Source organism: Centroberyx gerrardi, chromosome 11 (genome assembly GCF_048128805.1).
Source record: "Centroberyx gerrardi isolate f3 chromosome 11, fCenGer3.hap1.cur.20231027, whole genome shotgun sequence".
Classification (NCBI taxonomy): Eukaryota; Metazoa; Chordata; class Actinopteri; order Beryciformes; family Berycidae; genus Centroberyx; species Centroberyx gerrardi.
The window spans coordinates 14,470,646-14,493,153 of record NC_136007.1 but is presented as its reverse complement, the minus strand read 5'-3'; the positions used below and the strand labels follow the sequence as shown (position 1 = coordinate 14,493,153).

Sequence of the window (22,508 nt, the reverse complement as noted above, 5' to 3'; positions counted from 1 at the left end):
AGTAAAACAAACTGGTGTGTTCCAGCCCTTTCTCAACAACATGCAACATCATCAGTTCAGTAACCTTGTATGTGCAGTAAAGTTTGTTGATTTTGAAATGACTTTTCCTCTTCTATTGATCATTTCTTACTATGCCTTTCAGAAATATAAAGTTACTTGTTTTTATGCAACTGGACACTTCAATTGAAAGTTTGACCATCAAATGGTAGCATGCTTATACTGCAACTTCAGAAAAGTACAGCACTAAAAATCCCCCCACCAACCTTGATTCTACAATAGGGCACATACATAATAACTAATACAAGGCTATTCATTAGGGTGATAATGAATAAGAGAGCAAAATCTGTTCTGCTGAAACAATGTAGCATTCATAGTTATTCATAAGGGACTCTGCCTCCATAAAGAGGATCAGACCATGGCCACAGCCATTCTCATTATGCCTTCATTTCAAGGCTTGAAAGCACAAAATTAGGCGCAAACACCAGCGATAGCACTTTTGTTTGCTTCTATTTGGTCTCTCTTTTCAAATTCCTGAAAGTCCTAAAGCTTGACCAATGATGTCTTTGCTATCTTAGTCATGCCATGGACTCACAACATGGCCATATTGGTAGGCTAACCACTGGGGTTTAAAGTCAAACAAGTGTTTGCAATTAAATCCCTCAAAACAAAATTATATGCAGATCTATGATTTTGTATTCAAACCCTGATTTGTGGAGGTCTACAATCTGGAAAGGGATGTACTCCTCAGTGATTACCAAGACAGAGCCACTACTGAAGAAACACACATGCACACACACACACACACACACACACACACACACACACACACACACCCTCCTTCTGTAAACTGTAGAGTAAAATAGTACACTACAGGAAAGCAGAGGAGAGCATCTTCTTTGAGGTGTGTGAATGAGTGCTGGTGAGCCAAAAGGGGTTTATAAATATTTAACAGGGCATTTAGAGCCTTTGAACCAGTGGGGTGGTTCAGCTCCTTGCACACTATGCTCCTGTCAGTATTGTTCTCTTTATGTGTGTAAATCAGGAAGGAGAATAGGGGTGGGGCATGAAGGCGCGCAGGCTCAAGTGTGTGTGTGATTGTGTGTTTTGGTCTACCTAGCTTGAGTACTAATTATTTGAAAAAAGCTATTCTCCACATTGAGCAGAAGAGGTGTGTGTGTGTGTGATGCGGGACACCTCCACTCCTCCTGAACGGCACTTGAGAGGACAGAATTGAATGATACCGACGATCTCGACAGTAACCGTTATTCAAGACCTTTTCCTTCCCCTTTAAAGCACACGCATTATATCATATGAATATTATCATCATGTCTCTCCTTCACCTCTGCCAGCTCAACAGCCCCTTTCACTGTGTGTGTGTGTGTGTGTGTGTGTGTGTGTGTTTGTGTAAAATAGTACTGAGTGAGGCATATAACTATGCAGGGGCGTAACCCAGACACATTATCATTCCCTGTCTGTTGCTGCAGGGTGGAATATTACAGTCACCTTCCACAGTCACAGGACAGGAGAAGGGAGAGAGCAAAGACATGAAGGAGAAAGAAGGTAGGAGATGAAGGGAAAATGGAAGAGTCAGAGAGGGCAATATCTATCTATCTATCTATCTATCTATCTATCTATCTATCTATCTATCTATCTATCTATCTATCCTTCTGTCTCGCAAAATGTCTGACCATTGTTATCTATCTTTTTTAATTGAGTACCTTACTGCAAGCCCCTCCCAACACCCCAACAACCCCCCTCCACACAAACACATACATGCACACACACACAAATACACACGCACGTACACACACATATGCCCACACACACACACCGAACCACATGACAAAGACAGCCACATTATTTTTCTTTTGTAATACTAATTAGATAAATAACCTTCATGAAATTTAATGAGTGCAGACTTGCACTACAGTAACAATAATAACTTCACTGCCTGCAGCAGGGAAAGGGATTGAGAAAAAAAATAATAATCAGGCTATCAGCAATAAATGTATCATATTAGTTGATCCACAGCATAAACCTATTTGCTGAAGTTGGGTTTTATTAAAACTTGTAAAACACTTGCAATAATAGTAAACATATTGAGACAAATTGCAAAGAAAAAAAGCCAATTAGAAAACGAGATTGTCCAAAAACATATTTACTAGTATTAACTCACTTACATTGTGAAGTGTTCCCAAGCCACATGTCCTCTTTCCCGCTCAGACATGGGTTTTGTGAGTAGCAATTACTTATTAATTAACATAGATTATTCACAGCAAGTAAGTGGCCAAAATCCATCAGAAGTTTGACAATTAGTGGCAGTGTGTTTTACCATGGCTGATGCCACGGTAGCAAGTGTGCTTTGGTAAGATCCACATTTCGCTCACTGGCTCGACTGCAATGAATGTGCAAGTGATCCCCCGCTGCCATTGAAGTAGCACTCAATTATGGCAGTAGATTGCCTCAAAATTTGAAATAAAATGACAGGAAAGGAGGGAAAAACGTAGCCCACACCAGCACTATTTTCCAAGTGGCTGATATACCTTGATCATACCTCAACAGAACCTAATAGTGTTCATAGTTATTACTGGCCATTTTTACGTGGGTGCATACATTATACTGTACCTCGAAGCAGAGGAAGGTAGACATACTGTACCTGCACAGTCTGCATCTGCACCTGTCGTACTTCTGCCTGTGGTTATGAGGGATCTTCCTGTGTAGACAGACAAATCAAAACAGATTTGTTATATGTCAACATATGCTGCTATGATGCATCCAGAATCATCACTTGAAAGAGCACAGCTCTCATAAGAAATATTATTGTTTTCATCTTTCAAATAGATATCACCTTTTTGCTATCCTTTCAGCGCTCAAGTCAATACAGCTGACTCATAGACAACATAGACGAGCAGCTGCAATCAATTTTTTATAGATTTTGTGGTATTGACTGTAATTGTCAGAGAGACTGCCTATGAACCACAAGATCAGTCTTGATCCCTGGTACCAGCAGGAGGATACAAACGAGATTTGACTTGATTATTGAATGCTTTGGCGTAATACTGCTGTGGAAGAACAAAGGCCACATCGTCTGACCCCCCCACTCGCACCTGTCTGCGACCATTTTAACTGCAGAATCACATTTACATACATCATTTTTTGTTATTGTGAACACAAGAGTGCCATTTGTGGAACAAATCCAAATAATAAAATTGACTTCAAAGACCTTTCAAGAGGGTTTGGTGCCACCTCACCCCTCAGGAGACCAGCCCCAGGTGTTGCATCTCCGGACTTGCCAGCCCGAAAACGTTTGTCTTCCACACTTTTCTAACCACATATCGATCTCCCTGCTCCTGACATGCTTGGTCTCAAACTGTTTAGAAGGTGATCCTCCTTTTAAAGACATATGGTGTAAAACTATAACAAACAATGAGCAATTATCGATGTTGAAATGTTGATCTTGGAGAACTTCCAACATTCACAACAACCACACATAACATTAGCGACGTGTCACCAGCACCTCGCCCTGCACCTATATGCGTTCTCTCTGTCTGCATGTGGTTATTATGGAACATTTTATGCAAAGCTGACATTGGCATAGGCAATTTGTTGGCCTGTTAGGAGTGTTTGACATTTTCCTGTCATGCTCTCTCAGTGTATACAAACTGTTATGTGGTAATAATTACTAACTTTGTAATGCTAACAGGCATAAAGAGACACTAGCCAGTTATCTGCACCCTGCAAGTATCCTGATGGGCCATAGTATAAAGGATTTTGAGTGCATCCAAGAGAAGAACTAAGATAAGGTTTGGTTTGCTCATGAAATTGTGGTTAATAGCATGCACTATTTTAATACATCCCTAACTTCAGGCACACATTTGTCACCCTACTTGCAAATTCTTACTAAACCACCCCTTTTACTCTGAAATATCACTGTTTATCCATGATAAATATGTATGAAAATGCTTGACGCATTTCTAAAGCTTCCTGTCTGCTCACCTCCCTCCTCCTGGCTTGCTTGTTTTTTTCTTTTGGCACACTATAGAAGGTGCCAAGACTTACACCATTTTTTACACCATACTTACCATTTTGTACTGAGTAACCTCAAGTGTCACAATCAAGAAAACATAATCAAATAATCTTAAAATATATAGAAAATGCATTCATCTTTGGGTCCTTTACAGAGTGTTTCAGAATCTGGTTTGATATTTCAACTTATTTTCAATGCAGAATAAATAAGGCTAATCAGGTAAATAATCAACTCCTATACAGGCAATCTTCTAACAACCTATAGTTTACAAAATAATGCAGGCATTCATGGTAAAATTAGAGGAGCATTTGAATGCAGCAACAAGGATAAATACGTACATACCAAAAGTGTAGCCAAGTCAATCATGTTATAAGTACTACTGCATTTCAGTAAAGGAAACACAAGGTAAATCAGGTGTTCCTATAAGAATCAGGAGGGTAATAAATAGTCAAACATTTTAATACAGAGGAATTCAATAACAAAACAGCACAGATGTTCAATCAAATATGACAGAATGTGCTGTGTGAGCGAGTGTGTCCTGTGTCAAGTGTGCATTCACTACACAAGCAAGGGCACATATGACAGATTCAGTGTTTCAAGGCGTCATAAAAGTCACGTCTGAAAAAAGAACAAGGACCAATCAGTGTAAATGCTTTGCAACCTTACACAGCTGATCGCCCCGTTGGCGTGTTTCTGAGCCATGAACGTTTGCAATTACAAGTTAAGCTCTTAGGGTTGTGAGAAAGAATTTAATCCAGAATTCATCTCATTTCAGTGGGCGTCATCGGCATGACATTTGCCAAAGCAAATAAAGAAGAAAAAAAACAATAACATAACAAGAAAAATTATGATAAAAGGGTTAATTGGTGGAATTGATCAAAATGTAAATACATCCAGTAAATCAACATTAATTACTCAGGTAATAGCAGTTTCATTATAACTGAAAAATATAGCAACAAGGTTAGAAGTATTGGCAAACTGAAGAGAGATGGTATTTGTACAGGAAAACATACAATCATATTTTCATATTATATTATATTATATTATATTATATTATATTATATTATATTATATTATATCATATTATTATTTTAGATACTGTATTAGAAGTCCCACTGGTGTTGATACGACAAGAGGCTACATATTGAACAACACTGCATTCTATCTTCTGACCTAGGAGAGGGGCAATTTCCTTGTTTGTGAGATTTTCAAAATCTGGCTTTTTTTGTTTTTTTTTGTTTTAAGAATGTTTTTCTGATATTTTGTACACTCTGTTAGGAAGTGAATTCTGCTTCTATTGCTCCATCATCACAGTGGGAGCAGATCCTGCCTGGGCAGCCAGTCTGCCTGTCTGTCTGTCTGTCTGTCTGTCTGTCTGTCTGTCTGTCTGTCTGTCTGCCTGTCTGTCTGTCTGTCTGTCTGTCTGTCTGTCTGTCTGTCTGTCTGTCTGTCTGTCTGCCTGTCTGTCTGTCTGTCTGTCTGTCTGCCTGTCTGTCTGTCTGCCTGTCTGTCTGTCTGTCTGCCTGTCTGTCTGTCTGTCTGCCTGTCTGTCTGTCTGCCTGTCTGTCTGTCTGTCTGTCTGCCAGTCTGTCTGTCTGTCTGTCTGTCTGTCTGTCTGTCTGCCTGTCTGTCTGTCTGTCTGTCTGTCTGTCTGTCTGTCTGTCTGTCTGTCTGCCTGTCTGTCTGTCTGTCTGTCTGTCTGCCTGTCTGTCTGTCTGTCTGTCTGTCTGTCTGTCTGTCTGCCTGTCTGTCTGTCTGTCTGTCTGCCAGTCTGTCTGTCTGTCTGTCTGTCTGTCTGTCTGTCTGTCTGTCTGCCTGTCTGTCTGTCTGTCTGTCTGTCTGTCTGCCTGTCTGTCTGTCTGTCTGTCTGCCTGTCTGTCTGTCTGTCTGTCTGTCTGTCTGTCTGTCTGTCTGCCTGTCTGTCTGTCTGTCTGTCTGTCTGCCTGTCTGTCTGTGTGTCTGTGTGTCTTTCTCTGTGCAGTCTGTACATTGTCTTTCTGAGTTTCACATCAGATACTGCCACAGCATACTGCATATTTGGTGCCAAATATGCCAAATAAATGTGTGTTGTGAATGTATTATGCCATTCCAATAAGGAATGAGTTTGTGTTTTTCTTTAGTTATAACTTTTTCAGTAATAATACAGTTGTTCTGAGGCTGGTTGAAGTTTGTGATGCTGCTATGTGTTACTATACATCATCCAACCTCAGACAAGTTGGCTAAGGGGATTTCTCTTCTATTCTACAGACCATTAAATTGTCTCACTTACATGTGGTGGTAGCCTAAAGGTTAGAGAAGCGGGCTTCTTACTGGAAGGTCACGAGTTCACATACTCATCCCCCAATTGCTCTAGTGGAGCTGCTCAGTGGCCAACAGTAGAAAAATGTACTGGGTAGCTCCGAGACCAACTTGTTACTTTTTAGTAGACAAGAAAACAAAAAACTTAGAAAACTTGGAAAGCCATGAAAACTATCTTAACGAAGAAGGTGGGGGAATTCTTGACCATGAACAGGGGAAGAGGGTGGAGGTGAGGGAATAAAACAAAGATGCCGGAGCGGTACAGACAATGAGCTACACTTGCGACTCACAGACCTGCAGAGATAGTTTCTGCGTCTAGTCAATTTTCTCCTGCATGCATGGTGCATGGATTTCACAGAAATACACAGTGGAAATACACTCTAGATGCTCATATTTGCATCAAATCACCACAGAAGAACATATATAGCCTATTAACTAGTATATTAACCTTCTAATGTATTGTGGTTGTTGTTGATTAATAGTGTAACTTGGGACATTGTATGTTTTGTATTGTAATAACACAGCTATACATTTAGAATATGATTAAATCATGTGTTTACTTAAGCATGCTTCTTGTGTACATATAATATACATATTCAAATTTTATTTATTTTAACAGAAAATAGAAAAAGAGCATGAGGTGACTAACTCCCTACACTACATTTGATTGGATTCAACCAGATCTAATTTTTAGTAGATGTAAGTTTTGTTTACAAGTTGAACACACACCGGTGTAGTGAGATGAGAGTCAGTTTGAACTGTAGGCTACCTGTAGGGGTTGCACATTGAAAAGAGAAAGCTGCTGACTGAGGAAAAAGATTTCAGAGCTTTCATATAGATTGAGGGGCAAGCAAACAACTGACTGCATGGAACACAGGGATGAGGAGATGCTCACCATGTTTGCAGGTAATAAACTGCATGACTGGCTATGGGAGGAGATAGTAAAGCTGGCTGATGACTCACAGAGGCAGCTTACTGTTGACCTATCAACAGTTTTGGTTGGTAACTTGTGTAATAACTCTGAGCACGTATATTTTATTTTTATTGTATAATTATATTTCCCCTGTATCGTATTCTATTGTATTGTATTATACTGTATTGTATGTATTTATTTTATTTTTTTCTTTCTTTCTTTTAGATTTTATGTTGACACCTGCACCAAGAGAAATTCCTATTACATTGTACTTGGCAAATAAAGATTCTGATTGTGATTCTGTATTGAATTACTATTTAAGTATAAATATGGCTTACTATTTAATATATAATATGGGCAATTTACATCATTTTCATCAAAAAGTTTTATACAGTTTACAGACAGTTTTTTTTAACTTTTGATATAATTACTCCTAAATATCACCATTTTAATTAGCTTAAAACTGTGTGATTTGCTTCCTTCTGTTTTATTTTTGCAGCAGCGCAACAGATTAATGGAATCTCAGTTTCACGTTAAGGTTGTTGACACACCCATGCTAATTGGCATTTTAGAAACGACAAAGGTTAGCAGCATGGATTGAACGGTTTCATGGTTTCAGGTCTTCTATCGGAGAGAATCATAACATCCTTCTGCCTCCACAGCACCTGCAGCCGGCGGCTCCTCTAGCATGTTCTGATGACGCAGGACTTCATTCTCTTACTTGAATGCTGACAGCTGCAGGTGGGTCTCAGTGACGACTGCTGCTTACGCTTTCAGTGCCGTGCGGTCCCAGATCCGTCTTGCTATTGCCGTGTGAGCTGTGCAGTTTCGTAGGCACTTCTGACCTTTCATTTCCATCATTCACTCTGAGCTTAAGCTGGGAATGAATGATGAGGGCTGTAATGCTTTAACCTACGCATGGAAAAGGCTGGCCAGGTCTGTCTTGGAGGACTGTGAATTAGAGTGCCGTCTCATGAGAGAGGCTGGGATCAAAACCCTGGGACAGCCACCTCAGATCCCAAGTCAGGCGGAAGATGACAGAGCAATGGTCAGGAAGATGAAAACAGGTTTCATTGCACACCCAAAACACACACGCAGCAGAAAGTGACTGCTGGGGATAGTGATTTCTTGATTTTCCAACAAAGATATTTTGCTCAGGAGCTTGCGCCAAGCCTGTACTGCTATGGGAATATGATGAATGAAATGTTAAATGGCATACAGACATCCAATTGTAACGGATGTACTAAAGCACCAGCTGAACAAATCAAAGGTGTTGGGATGTCCTCACTCTGAATCAGCTGCTTGCTGAGCAGGAGTAACGTGTAAATCTGTCACCTTGCTTTTTCTTTGAGATTATTAAGAGTTTCTCAGTAAGTGCAAAAACACAGATGTGAACCTACTCTCGGTGACAATTTTCTATTTTCTACTTTCATTTCTGTTTCGAACATGCCAACACTAATTCATATAGAGACCTTTCAAAGCTTTGCACTTTTTGCTGCCCTTGACCCTGTCTTGCTGAATGAATAACATCCCACTAAATCAGCAGCGACAGACGAACTAAGCGATGGTCCGGCTTTAGAGGAGCCATGGACAGGGAAGAAAGCTTTAACATTTTCTGGGGCCAGATGGAGGCGGATGGAGTGTGACGCACTTAAGAAGCTAAACATCGTCCCCTTTTACCTTTTAATTCAAAGCATGCTGAGCTGCTCTTTCATCTGTCGGAGGGTAGCTATGACAATGACAGACCACATGCTGAAATTAAGTGTTAAGTGTGATCTTCAGTAATCCCTTACCCTTAGGCTGAAAATCAGAGTTAGGCTAACTCAGGCTCATTGTGAGGCCAAATCACATGTCCATTGATTTCTGTTTGCCGTCTTTCTTTGTATACCACATTCATTCCATATCCTAAATCCGGTCAGTAGACATGGTTAAAGAGAGATTCACCAAAGTTATTTACTACCACTCCTGTCTCAGCGACTCTGTCAAGGTGCTGTGTGTGTGTGTGTGTGTGTGTGTGTGTGTGTGTGTGTGTGTGTGTGTGTGTGTGTGTGTGTGTGTGCCCGTGCGGGTTTAGAAGTTCAAAAGTGTTTAAAGATTCTGTGAAACAGAAATCAGAGTTCTTTTCTTGATGTGTGGCTGTCATAAAAACAAAATATGGGTGGCAGTTATGTTGAGTTTGCATCGCATTGCTGAGACTGCTACCCATATTCTCAATGGGCAGTATTTTAGGAGATGATGGTAAAAAGCAAAGAAGCAGCTATAAGATATGGCTGTAGTCAAATCCATTCTATCACTTGTCGAAACTGACTTGAATGAATGTGATATTTCATTGAACCCCCGCAGGGAAATTCTCTTTTCGGAGGTCAGAGTGCAGGGTCAGCCAAAGAACAGTGCTCCTGGTGCTGATAGGGATTCAGTGTCTTGTTCAAGGATGCTTCAGCAAGGCAGATGATGACTGACAAGGGGGCTTGAACCCAGGATCTCCAGGTTGAAGTTTAGTCTCCCTGCTCACTATCTATTGCCTTTTCTAAACAGAACTCTCGCTGCAACTCATGTGTGCACAACAGTGGAGTGTGCCTCTGAGGCAATCTAGTGAGGGGAAAATATGGTCTAGTGGGATATCACACATAACCACACACATACACTGGCGCGCACGCACACACACACACACACACACACACACACACACACACACACACACAATAATGGCCCAAGACTGACAATATTCTATAGAAACAGTACCTGCAACACCTATCAAGATGTGTAAGATCTGACCAAACCTCTAAAATTCTATCTAGAATTTACAGACTTACAGTTGGACAGCGTAGGTGTACCGCTGGCTTAATGTCTTTCGTTTAGGCGTAATGTACATGTAGCATCCATGTAGTGTTACTGCTACACTAGATTTATTATGTACACATTAATGAATTTATGCATTTGAAAATGTCACCACTTTGTTAGTTATCTCCTTAGTAACATAATATCTATGCCTGCATGTGTAATGTACAAAGCCCCAGTGTAGGCGGTGAATCGGTGTAGAGCTGCGGCCGCCCCCTCAGACTGGTCGCCTCTGGGTGTGTCGACTGGTGGTAGCAAGTGGGAGTTAATCAACTTCCTCTGACCCAAATATTTTGATATTCAAAGAGTTTAGACAGCTGCGTGTAAACTTTTAATTACCAGGAAATGGAGGTGGAGAAATAAGTTTCAGTCAGTCCAATTGGATTGAATGAAAACTACTGCTAATGATTGCTGAGTTCACTGGTAAATATGTCTTAATAGCCTGTGCAGACTAGACTGCCCACCTGGGGCACCAACAATATCTGCCTCCTTCCTCCAGGCAGCATTTCTCCTGTCAGTTCGGTAGAGAGAGAGAGAGGGGACATACAACTCAGGGAATCCCAACACCGCTATAATTAATTTGTCCTCAAAAGATATGCTTGGGCAGCTAACGTTACTACTTCCTGGTAATGAGAAAGTGGGTCAAAGCCAGTAGAAGCATTGCACAATCAACATTGTCTTTCATTGGCCAAATGGATTGGTTCTTGCATGTCGAACACTAAAGTTAACTGAATTTCAACTTTTGTCCCGCCCCTTTGCCCACATTGCATGCCTGGTTCGCACCTCAAGCTATCCCAGAATGCACTGTGCAGCGACTTGCTCACTCATTAAAAACACTCAAGAATAGTGTACATGAACTAATTTAGAATTTATCCTTATTTATAAATAAGTTATTAGCCATCACAGATGAGTGTTGTGAACAGATTCCTCAAGTAGACACAAGTTGATTAGTGCTTCTAATCAAGATAGGCAACTCATTGCAACTACAAATAACAATTTTTAGTGATTTGTAAAATTTGTCTGAGCTAAAATGTCCTACAATTATGAGATCTATTTGTATCTATTTTATGTCAAATTGTCAAAAAAATAAACAGCCTAACAAATGTATGAATCTGTTTTCACAATTCATAATTACATCAGGAATCAAACAACACAACAAAAAAAACCCACTCTTCACTGGGTTTAAACAAACATAATGAGCACACTGTTGGATAGGTCTCTATGTGCTGGATTTTCCAGGCAGTTGCTTTCATATTGCTTGCACTTGATCAGGTAATATGATAATATTGTGATCAGGACATCAGAAAATTTCCTTAGTGCCTTGGCAAGCTCAGTGAACCATTCTCAAGTGTGTTTGACACTTTGTATATTGAGCCAGGAGTTATTTTTTCCAGCCAGGCAGGCAGGCAGGCAGATATGCAGATTACATGTTACTAGGTAGATCATTACCATGGTGGTGAGATCCTTTAGCGCACAAATATGTCAAGTGTAGTACAGATTCCAGATACTGATTCTCCAGGATTTTGGCAGAATTTTAATGTCATACACATGGACACGCAACACACTTACACACACACACGAGCGCACACACATGCACCCACACAGGCACACACACACACACACACACACACATACACAAACACACATTCTTACTCACTACTGTAGGTCACTAACTGCATGTCCATGCACAGACCTCCATGGTCATTAATAACGCATACATATTCATGGAGTGTATACTGAGTTCGTGAGTGAGTGGGGGAGGTTACATTACTCTGTGCGTGTGTGTGTGTGTGTGTGTGTGTATAACAGCGAGAGAAAGAGGGCAAGATAAAAAGAGGAATGGCTAGCTGGAGATGTGGTAGAGTCTGCACTCCCACTCGTTAACAGCAGGAGGTCCGCAGCTTCATCTCCACCTCAATAAAGAGGGTTGCTTACAGACCTGCTCAGTATGCACAGTGTGTAGAAGAGTGTTTATGAGTGTGTGTGTGTTGGGGGTGTGTGTGTGTGTGTGTGTGTGTGTGAATACATGTATTCACCACTCATGTAGAAGTCAAACTGTTGATACTATTTCTTCTTATGAACATATGAATTCAAATGAACAGACAAATAGAAATACGCATGCAAGCAGACAGACAGAAAGACAAATATGCATGTAGACACACACACACACACACACACACACACACACACTGGCACACCAACAGAGTGAACAATCTGTTATGGTCTCAAGGGCATGAAAGCAACACGATCATGGACAGCCATGGTCATGGTCATGCTGTATACCATAACACTGGCAGGTGCACAAATGATGTGAGTCATGACTTGAGTCAATCATGCCTTTGTGCAGCGAAAACCTTCAAAACTCATAAATATCCATCGAGGCACAACTCTGCAGCAATGATTACCCGGAATATTACCATTGAAGGATTCTGTTTTTTTTTTATCTGTTTATCTGTATTCTTATATCATCTATTGTTTTATTGGTATTGCGATTTATGTAATTTGGCCTTTTTTGTGATACTATTTTATTCTCTACTTTAAACCTGCTGGTACAGATTTTTCCAAGATGATTGATTACCTGAGCTGTCCTTAAAGATAATGCTGATAAATACATCGCCACTGAAATTTTGATCCTTTGATCCTCCTCTCTTGTTTCTTCTACATTTCTGTCTCACCACCATGGTACATATGTGGGACATTATGTCGTCATGGTGGGGTCTATCTGTCTGTACAAATTTTTGTTAACACACTAACTCAAGAACAACACAAGATAGAAACTTCATATTTACACCACAGGTTCCCCTAGATGATCTCATTAGATTTGGGAGCACCTATCTGCATACATTTGCATATTAATGAAGAAAAATAGCATCACACTTGTGAACACCATAACTCAAGAAGAATACATGATAGAAACGTCATACTCACACTACAGGTTCCCCCTATAGAGTAGATGATCTGATTAGATTTTTGAGCACCTTTCTCTAACAATTTGCATGTTAATGAGAAAAAATGGTGGGACATTAGGCTACTCAGGCGCCTATTGTAGTTGTGATGTTAGTTGGGGGGGGGTTATTTGGGATTTGGTTCCACATTAGCGCAAATTTTGGTGGTTTTGCAAATTGCAGCTCTACAGCTGATCTTTTATAAGTATTAAATTATGGTAAAATCATTACACAGTGTTAACATTGGCTCCATTCTTGTGTTTTGCAGGGAAATTCCATTTAGAAAGTTAATTATTAATTGTTAATTTTACATTTTGTTAAGCAGTAGCGGCAGTTTTCTTGTAGTGGAGGCCTATAACTGCTGAAAAAATATATGAGATGCACTGGTGTGAAGTCATGTCAGCAATGATTACCAGGCACAGAGGGGCATAAAGAAGATGGAAATTGAGTACAGAGGGAAACCTCAAGTCCTGCTGCAGCTCATTAATGACTGACTGCCCCCTCTTGTGGAGCAGAAGATAATAATGTGTTTCATGGGTTTGGAGGCATCCATAACTGTCAAGTCCTGCTTCAGGAGGTCAGATCCTTTTTTTTTTTTTTAATCATCATTGCACATCTTTCAGTGAGGATGGAATTTCAAAATGAAATACCATACAGATGGATAAGGTGGGGTCACTTTTCTGTTCCTTTTCACTTCTTTTTTTTTGGACATCAGCATGCAAACATGGAAAAGGACCTCCTTCCATGCAGTACATTTATGCATACATACATACATACATACATAAATACATACGCACACGCCTATAAATAGAAATATATGAGACCTCTCCCCCTTTCTCTTGCATATGTATACACACACACACATACACACACACACACACACACACACACACACACACACACACACACACACACACACACACGTCATTTTGACACAGTAGCTAAGTGTAGCCTTGCACACTACACATTAAACAATGTGTTGATTGGAGAAAATGTCATTTTCTCACAAGTGCCAGCATAGAAACTACATTTTAATTGCTGAGGCCAAGTTACTCTGTTCATCCATCAATAGATTATCTGTTAAAAAACTCATTACTCTATTGCTGTAGGGCTACAGTAGCTCTTACAACACTGTTTTGCACAGTGAAAAACAACAGCAACAGTTTGTGAACAACCTGAATGGGGCTATTGACTAACAGCGGAGCGGGTGCCAAGGGGGCGGGGCCACGAGGAACGCCCCTCTCTTACTGTACCGCAGTGTAACTGAGGCCATACTGTGTGAGGGAAGTTTGCGACACAACTTATCGGTGCATACATACTTGTGAACACGGGGACGCCGCAACATGGGAGGTCGTCCGGTCGAGCTGCCTGACCTTGGAGAGTTTCTCCGAGAGGATCCGTATGTAGTCCCGCACGCGGAGGACTTGCGCAGGAGGTAAACAAGTCCAACTCGCTTCGGTGCTGTTGCCGACTGAACAGTATGTTCTGTGGTAGCTACGGGTCCTGTTTTGCTCTTCACAGCCCCGCATCCATTCAGAAATAACCAGCGAACATGCTAAACACGCTCCCACAAATCAACACATTTCATTTACTGTGATGTTGGGGAAGGTGACGATTTTGCGGCTCAACGTGCGGCGCACGGTGCCACAGAGGCCACATTAGTATCAGGTCTAGTAAAGGTCTGAAAACATTAGGAAGTAGATGCACTGCAGATGTAATTCCTGTTGAAAATGTGATTTGAGGAAACCTGACACGGTACACAACCCAATCACGCCAGAATAAATATTTAGGTTGTGATATGGTAGTTAATGTTCCTTTATCTAAAAATAAATGCTCTCCTTCTATGGGAAGGCTTTTGATTGAAGTTAATGAATGATAATGCGGCTTGTAATTGAGGTCAGGCTAAGGTTTTGACATAAATGGTCCTGTCACAGCCTTAATATCTTCATGTCATGGCTGATTATTAATAGGTGGTGGTAATTTAGGCCAGGGCATACATCACCAGATGCTGTTGCACCGCTTTGATACAGATTATGAGATAATATCCTTTTCAGCTTTTGTGCCAGTAAATGAGACTGTTGTGCATATACTGGTATGGCTCTAGTGGGGATGTATGCAGCAATAATGATGTGGGTTTTTTTACGCCTCATATGTTTATCGCTATACTCCATGGCCTTGGAGGGTAGATTGTAAATTAGGATAGTTGGAAGGGCGGTGTGTGTGTGTGTGTGTGTGTGTGTGAGAGAGAGAGAGAGAGAGAGAGAGTGCGTGCACACATGCATGTTATTTCAAGCTTGTTAAGAGTCAGCATCTCCCACCTGAAGTCAACCTGTGACAAGATAGAGAGAGAGAGAGCGCGAGAGAGAGAGAGAGAGAGAGAGAGAGAGAGAGAGAGAGAGAGAGAGTGAGTGAGTGAGCAAGCTTGTGTGTTTTAGTCAGGCATTGTCAGCACAAGTCTACCTTATCTGCCATCGGGGAGCTGATGCTACGCTTTTCTTCAACATTATCTCAATGTGGTCCCTCATGAATGTGAAATTTATGTATTTCTCACTTTTCAAGAAAGTTCTCGACAGTCACACAGCCACACGTAAGTCACATAAACTCTTTAAAAGTGAAGAGAGAGTAAAAGATTAATGATTCTAAGCTCATTTAAGCTCAATCCCTTGATTATACCGTCTCTCTCGTTTCTTTCTCCTTTCTTTCACATATGCACACACACACGCAGGCACACACACATACACACCCACATACAAACGTTCCACCTCTGCTCACTTTCCTTTGCTCATTTCTCTTTTCACTCCTTTTTTTTCCCTTTCTAAATTTTCTCTCTCACACCGTATCACCTCTCCCTTAATGTTGATTTGTTGACAGACAAGCCAAAAATAACAGTCAATTATTAGCAGATGAAACGCATGAAGAGGAAAACTCGTTGTCTGATCCTTTTCCTCGGCTTCTCAAAGTGGAGCCACTGATTTATTGTTATTGACGGAGACATTACTGCGAGCATGACATTTCTGCTCTGATAAAATCCTTTGCCATGCGTCTTATTTGTTGCAGGAATCATGTCCGCTCAGCGTTCTCCTCCCCCTTGCCTTAAACAGCCCTGTCAAGGTATCTTAGCAACCTGTCAATCCTCATCCCAAATGGCAAGTAATTTGAGGTGGGGACGGAGCATCAGGCGGACAGCGGGCAGAATTGAATTAGTTTGTCAGGTTTTCCGATTGTTCAGCTGGTGGTATGGTTAATATTGTGAAAAAAAATGGAGTTTCCCTCCTTGTGGAGCTGGAGGAATTCACTTACATGTGTTTTAATGGCGGGCTGTAGGGTTGGATGGCTCCCCTTGTCCCAGATGTCTCTGTTGTCTAACAAGAGATCGGTGCAGCAGAATGCCAAGCAGAGAGCCATATGGAGGTAAATGGCTGAACAGGGTCGGGCTAGTTTCCTCTCTGCTTGCAGACAAACTTCCTCAGTGTGGGATGGCGCTGAATGAATGCAGAAGCAGTCACTCACTAACACCGTGATCACTCTTCCTCCACCTCTTCCCCACAGCAGTCCTACATTAAATTCAGCCTCTACCTATTTCCTGAATCCATTATCAGTTTTACTCTATTCATCTTCCACACACCCCATGGTTGTGGGATGAAGCGCTCCCTGACACCAGCTCCGGTGGCTGCTCCCAAACCTTGGATCTTTAGAGACTCACAGCTTAAAGGTGGACCCCAACTCCCCATGCCAGACCTCGACTTTATAATCATTTTGGGCACCTGATGTGAGTGAGAGCACAAGTGCATGTGTGTATTTTATAATTGGGTGGCTTCGGGATTGTTGTCATTGGGTGTGATTTGTCTTCGGCTGTTGGTTTCTGGTGTTTCGAGCCATCTGTGGCCGGTGCCACGCAGCGCATACTGGTAGTAAATAAAAAAAAAGATTGGCTCTGAAGAGTACATGTTGCTGCAATAGGTTACTCTCTCTGATTCTACAGTATGTCTTTTCAGTGTGATAGTTGTCAGCAGGGAGTGTATCACACCTCATCCAGCACTGCCCAGGCCCAGCATGGTAAACAAGAACGGGATGGAGGGTAAATGCAGCCCGACTTGGTTTACAAAGCTTTTTTATTTGTGAAAAGTGAGTTAGCTCTCCTTTTCAGCTAATATAAATATTTCTGATATCAATTCATAGTAGTAATTGCAGTAAGTAGTATCAGACTTATTTACATGGAAATAGGGTCTTTTCAGGAAAAAAGAACGCTGTAAAATATCCTTGTATTTTGTTTATTTTGGTGAGAGGAATCGAACTTGTGACTTCCTCATTATGGGACACACTCGCTCACTAGACCACCCTCCCACCCCCGCCGCTACATCACTGATGGTACCTTGCCAATAGGCTTGCTTCATCTCACAGTCCCTCTTTAGTATTCGCCTCCTCAGACCATGTTTTTGATAAGGTACATTGCCATTCGAGGGTCCTGTCCCAGGGGCTTGTATCAACACATAACTTTAATGGGTTGGAAAAAAAACAACGTAATGTTATTTAGAATATGAATTTGAATAAGATGGAACAAGCCAATTAAAGATGCGGTGTGTCTCAGTGGGCATGCACAAGTGGCTCTGACTGAATGGAAAAAAAACAAAAACATTGCAACTTTGTCTTGTTCCATTTTCATTAAAAGTTTAAAATAAGCAGCCGTGCGTCTCCTGTCTGTCAGCTGGATGGCCGGAGTGAGGCTGCATAGCAGATGAGAAGGTAAAGGTCTGTGGTATTCATGAGCTCGGTTGTTAGTATGTATCGCAAGGTAGCTAGGCTCCTCTTTTTTTAGCTCCTCCTATCTTTTATTTGCGACTTTCAGACATCGGTGTTATAATTGTTCTCAACAGTGTGTTGACTGAGCAGCTGTAGAACCGGCGGTCTACTGTAGATAATAAGTGTTGGGGCAAACCACGGTCAACAGTGCAGCTAGTATTGTACATACAGTATGTGTTGTGCACTCAAAATATACATGTACACACGTATTATCTGTGTGTATTATCTGTGTGTAGTGTTTTGAGCTTGAGTATATGCCTTGTACAACTATACTGGTATTACATGCAACTACAGGATATTACACTACTATGATACAGTGCATATCGACTGAACTAGGGTATATAGTAGGCATGCAGCTGAGATAATGTGCCTGTCACTACTTCTGTGTGTGTGTGCATGTGTGTGAGAGAGAGAGAGAGAGAGTGTCAATGGGTGTGAGTGTTGTAGGGTCAGTTGTGTCCCCTCCAGCTATCTCAGCCTGAAAAGCTTCCAGCTTATTAGTGTCAAACAAGAGAAGGAGGCGAGATGGGATAGGGCTCACCAAAGAGAGAGAGAGAGAGAGAGAGAGAGAGAGAGAGAGAGAGACCAGGTGAGAGATAGAGGTGTAGGTGGATGTCATATTCATTTCCACCTGTTACATATTCAGCAGGGAGAGTGGGGTAGGGCAAGAATGGTGCTCTCGACTCGGTGTGTGTATAATGAAGTAAAATGAGGGTATTGGTGACAGGAGGTGATGAAGGAAAGAGGAGGCAGTAAGATGGGGGACCTACGGTGGTTTGAAGACTGCTTCTGTTTAGTTTTGTTCATTTTTACTCTAATTCTGAAGAAGAAGAGAGGAAAGGAGAAGGTTATGGTGGAGAGGGAAATGGTGCAAGGAGAGAGAGAGAGAGAGAGAAGAGGTTGGTGGTTAAGAAGGGAAATTGAGAAGGATAGTGATAGGGCAGGGATAAGGAGGGAGGAATGCATGGAGAGATAGGGAGGAAGGCAGAGAGAGAGAAAGAGAGAGAGGGAGAGAGAGAGAGAAAGAGAGAGAGAGGGAGAGTAGGGATCAGTATACCTGCTGTTGGGTTCTGTCTTTCCCTCCCCCTCCTGCTCAACCTCAGGCCCATTAATTCACTTTAACGTTGGCTACATCTGTAATGTGGCATCTCAGCACCCCTTCCATCCTCCCCCGGGACACCAGGATAATCTCTGCTAAGCCTTCAGGAGAGAAGGATTTTATCCCTCCGCTGATAGAGAGAGAGAGGAAAAGAGCTGGCTACTGGAGGATAACGACATAGATAATGAGTTGGCTGTCAAAAGATTGTTTCTATTCTTCTCCCTCCTCTCTCCCCTGTTCCTCAACTTGCCCTGTTCCTTAATCATTTGAGCGCTGCTTTTTCCACTTGCTTAATATTGTATTAAATGGACTGTACTGTATAGAGACATGGTCAGATCAGATGTGTGTGAGAGTGTGTCTGTGTGTGTGTGTGCATATGGCTGGGCAGTGTATTTGTGTGTGGCAAAATGTTCCTAAGGGGAAAATCCACCCTAAGACAGAATTCACACACACATACCAGACAGTATGTCCATCTGTCCTGCAGAGCAGCCTGAATCTTTCTGGGCATGGATTATACAAGGTATTGGACATTTTCTTGAGGTGTTGGTCCATGCTGACACCTGTCCATCATGACACCTGTACCCTGCCATTTAGCTTCTTCTTCTTCTTGTCATTGTCCTTCAACCTCTCCCATCAACAAGCTGTTGATGTAGGAACTAGAGCTGCACAATTTATCGTATATTAATCAAGATTATGATTACAGCCACAGCGATATGGTAATCGTGAAGTCACAATTACTGCATTCCATATAAGAGGCTACTCCCGCTGTGTCAAAATCAAGTTTTTCTAACTTAGTTTCAAGCTGCTCTAAACCACTGCTCTAGCAGTAAGCAAATGAGCTTTGTAACCAATCACAGACAGATCCGCTGAGCTCATTGAGTGCACTGGCGAATCAGAGGCATTCACATTATGACTAATCCTGAGCCGTGCTGCTGAACCTGCATGAGCATCTTTTAAGAAGTGTGGAACACATTCAGGTTTCTTTTTCTTTCCCGGCTCAGCCATTGTGCACATTGGATCTTGTGGTTACACTTACATATTTTTTTCCCTCTTGCTTCATCTGTCGCAATCTCCATTTTCATCGGCTATTGAGAATTGCCGTTAAGATTCGAGTCTTTGACGAGCGCAAACCACGTGATCATGCAAAGTCATGCCCCGATAAAATCAAACACGTGATGTTGCCAATTGGGATCGTAGGAGAGAGATTTGAGTCTTTCACTTCCACACACATAATGATTACAGGTGTGACTAAACAACGCGACTACCCTGGACTACCCTGGACTACCCTGGACTACCCTGGACTACCCTGGATTACCACCGACTCTACCCGATCTCAAATCGTTGCCAAATCGGGCTTCAAAAACATGTAATGTGTCCCAGCCATAAGAGGAGCAATGTGAAGTTGAAAACATATTTATGTTGATTTATTGATGTTTAAAAGTGCAATTAAGTAATTTCAGTGGCAAACTTCACCGCCATAATATCGACACGGTCGCCACAAAACCATAAGTTGGTCAATATATAGAAATTGATCTAAATTGATCCCCAATGCGCCTAATGTGCACATCATGTCATGTCTGTCATTTGGCGATGCACAGACCAGCAGCATTGTACTCAATCTGACTGAGTCTCCGTTACTTAAAATTCCACAATTTGCTCGCATGTGTCAGTAACGGTGTTCATAAACAGTAGATGTCGGAGATGTCTCAAACTGCCCAACACTCAGAGAGTTAACATGAGTGCAGAGCAGACTGGCATACTGTCCCTGTTTACCATTAGATTCCACTGAACATACTGCTGTCACTGTAGGTAAGGACAAGTAATGTAATCCTATTGAAATGACCCCCCCCCCCCCCCCCCCTCCCCCCCCCTCCCACAACCACTGCCACAAGTACACTGTCAACCTGTGGGAAACACTGGATGTGTTTTGGTTCTTTATACAGAATACAGTATACACAGGTGGCAACACAAAATAAGTATTTAATTACAATTCTATTAATCAAAATTATAATTGCAACTACAATATCAAGGGAATTGATCGTCAATTATAATTTTGGTGATAATCGTGCAGCCCTAGTAGGAAGGTCCCATTACAGTGTGAGTGTTATTGTGTTGAAAGGACGTGTTTTAATCGCTTTTTGGATTCAACTGTTGGAGATTACTATTGGCCTTGTGTGTGTGTGTGTGTGTGTGTGTATTTGACGGCAGTGCTCCTGGCAACCTGGAGGTATGATTGCACTACAATGAAGTAAGCAATGCAATTTTCAACACAATCATTCATCATGATGGCAGAAACTAGGAAAATAAGGCCCAGGTTGAAAATAACCTCAATTATCCTTTGAAGCCCCCTTGCTGCGTGCCGGCCTTTATCCTTTGAGAGCTCCAACAAGCATTCAATGAGTCCACAAATTCACTCTCCAATTAACTGTCAATGAAGGAGCTCCAGGTCTTGTATCTTGATGACATCACATAATAATAATTGATCATGATTGTGTTCAGAATTTAGTCACTTACTTCACTGTAGATTTTTATGTCCCCCTCAGCTGCAGGGAACGCTGCTTTGAAAAAACACCCCCAGAGGGCCAATGCAACTCCAGCAGTCGAACCCACAAAGCGATTAAAACCTTTCAACACAATAACACTCGCACTGCAATGGGACCTTCCTACATTCAATTTTCCGATTATCCGTGGTCTGAAACTTGAGTATTAGGTATGTTATTTTAACTAGTTGGCAAGTAACGTGTGAACACGGCAGAAGACCAGCAGCCAGCAGAGTAAACAAGGAAGTGTGTGAGCCATGCCAAAGAGTATCATATTGACTATTATAACTGAAATGCCGTATGATAATGAGTAACAGCTATTTAAAGACGTGTAATTGCAGTGAGTGTTACTGTGTTGAAAGCGCCTGATTTATTCGCGGGTATGTAAAGCTCTACAGGGAAGTAAATGGCAACATTTTGAACGCAATCAATCGTCATGATGGCAAAAACTAGGAAAATAAGGCCCAGTTTTGAAAATAACCAGAATTATCCTTTAATCTGGGTACTCCAGTTGAATGATGGTCTCTCTACTTATTACGTCACCCTGCTGCCTCCACATGCTCAACTATTAGCTCTTTCATCTCATCTCTGGTTTTGGGAGAGTTGCTCATTTTTACATTTACCAAGATATAGGATGAGATGTAACTTCTTCGGTGGCACAATCCAGGGGAAGATCCCACGTAGAAACCTGGCTTTGATATTAGAGTAAAGGTGGCGAGTTGAACAGCAGATCTGACCACAGATCTCTTTCCATTACCACTACCTGGCAGTGGATGTTGCCATGAATTCATCATGCCCAACTATCACAGATTGTACCATGGCTTTCCAGTCCCACAGTTCAGCCTTGACTACTGTTTGGAAATATCTAAGCTTCATCTTTTTGTGTGTCTCTTCTCCCACATATTCCCAAGGAACAGTAAGTTTCACAAAGTACGCAGTCCACTGTGTATTGGACAACAGTACCAGATCTGGTGTTGGGCTGGTGTTGCCAGTTTCTGGCAGGACTGTAAGTTGCTGGCCTATGTCTGTTCACATTTTTCAATGCCTG

At 41.6% G+C, this 22,508-nt stretch overlaps 1 protein-coding gene across 1 annotated transcript in view; it reads left to right on the top strand.

Moving 5' to 3' along the window:
• The first annotated feature begins 14,288 nt into the window (after nucleotides 1–14,288).
• The window catches only part of gbe1a (glucan (1,4-alpha-), branching enzyme 1a), a 94,711-nt gene continuing 86,491 nt past the window's right edge, over nucleotides 14,289–22,508 (top strand). Inside the window, exon 1 of the mRNA XM_071924622.2 lies at nucleotides 14,289–14,456. Within this exon, the coding sequence (XP_071780723.2) occupies nucleotides 14,365–14,456 (92 nt within the window). The 5' untranslated portion in view covers nucleotides 14,289–14,364. The remainder of the gene's footprint in view (nucleotides 14,457–22,508) is intronic.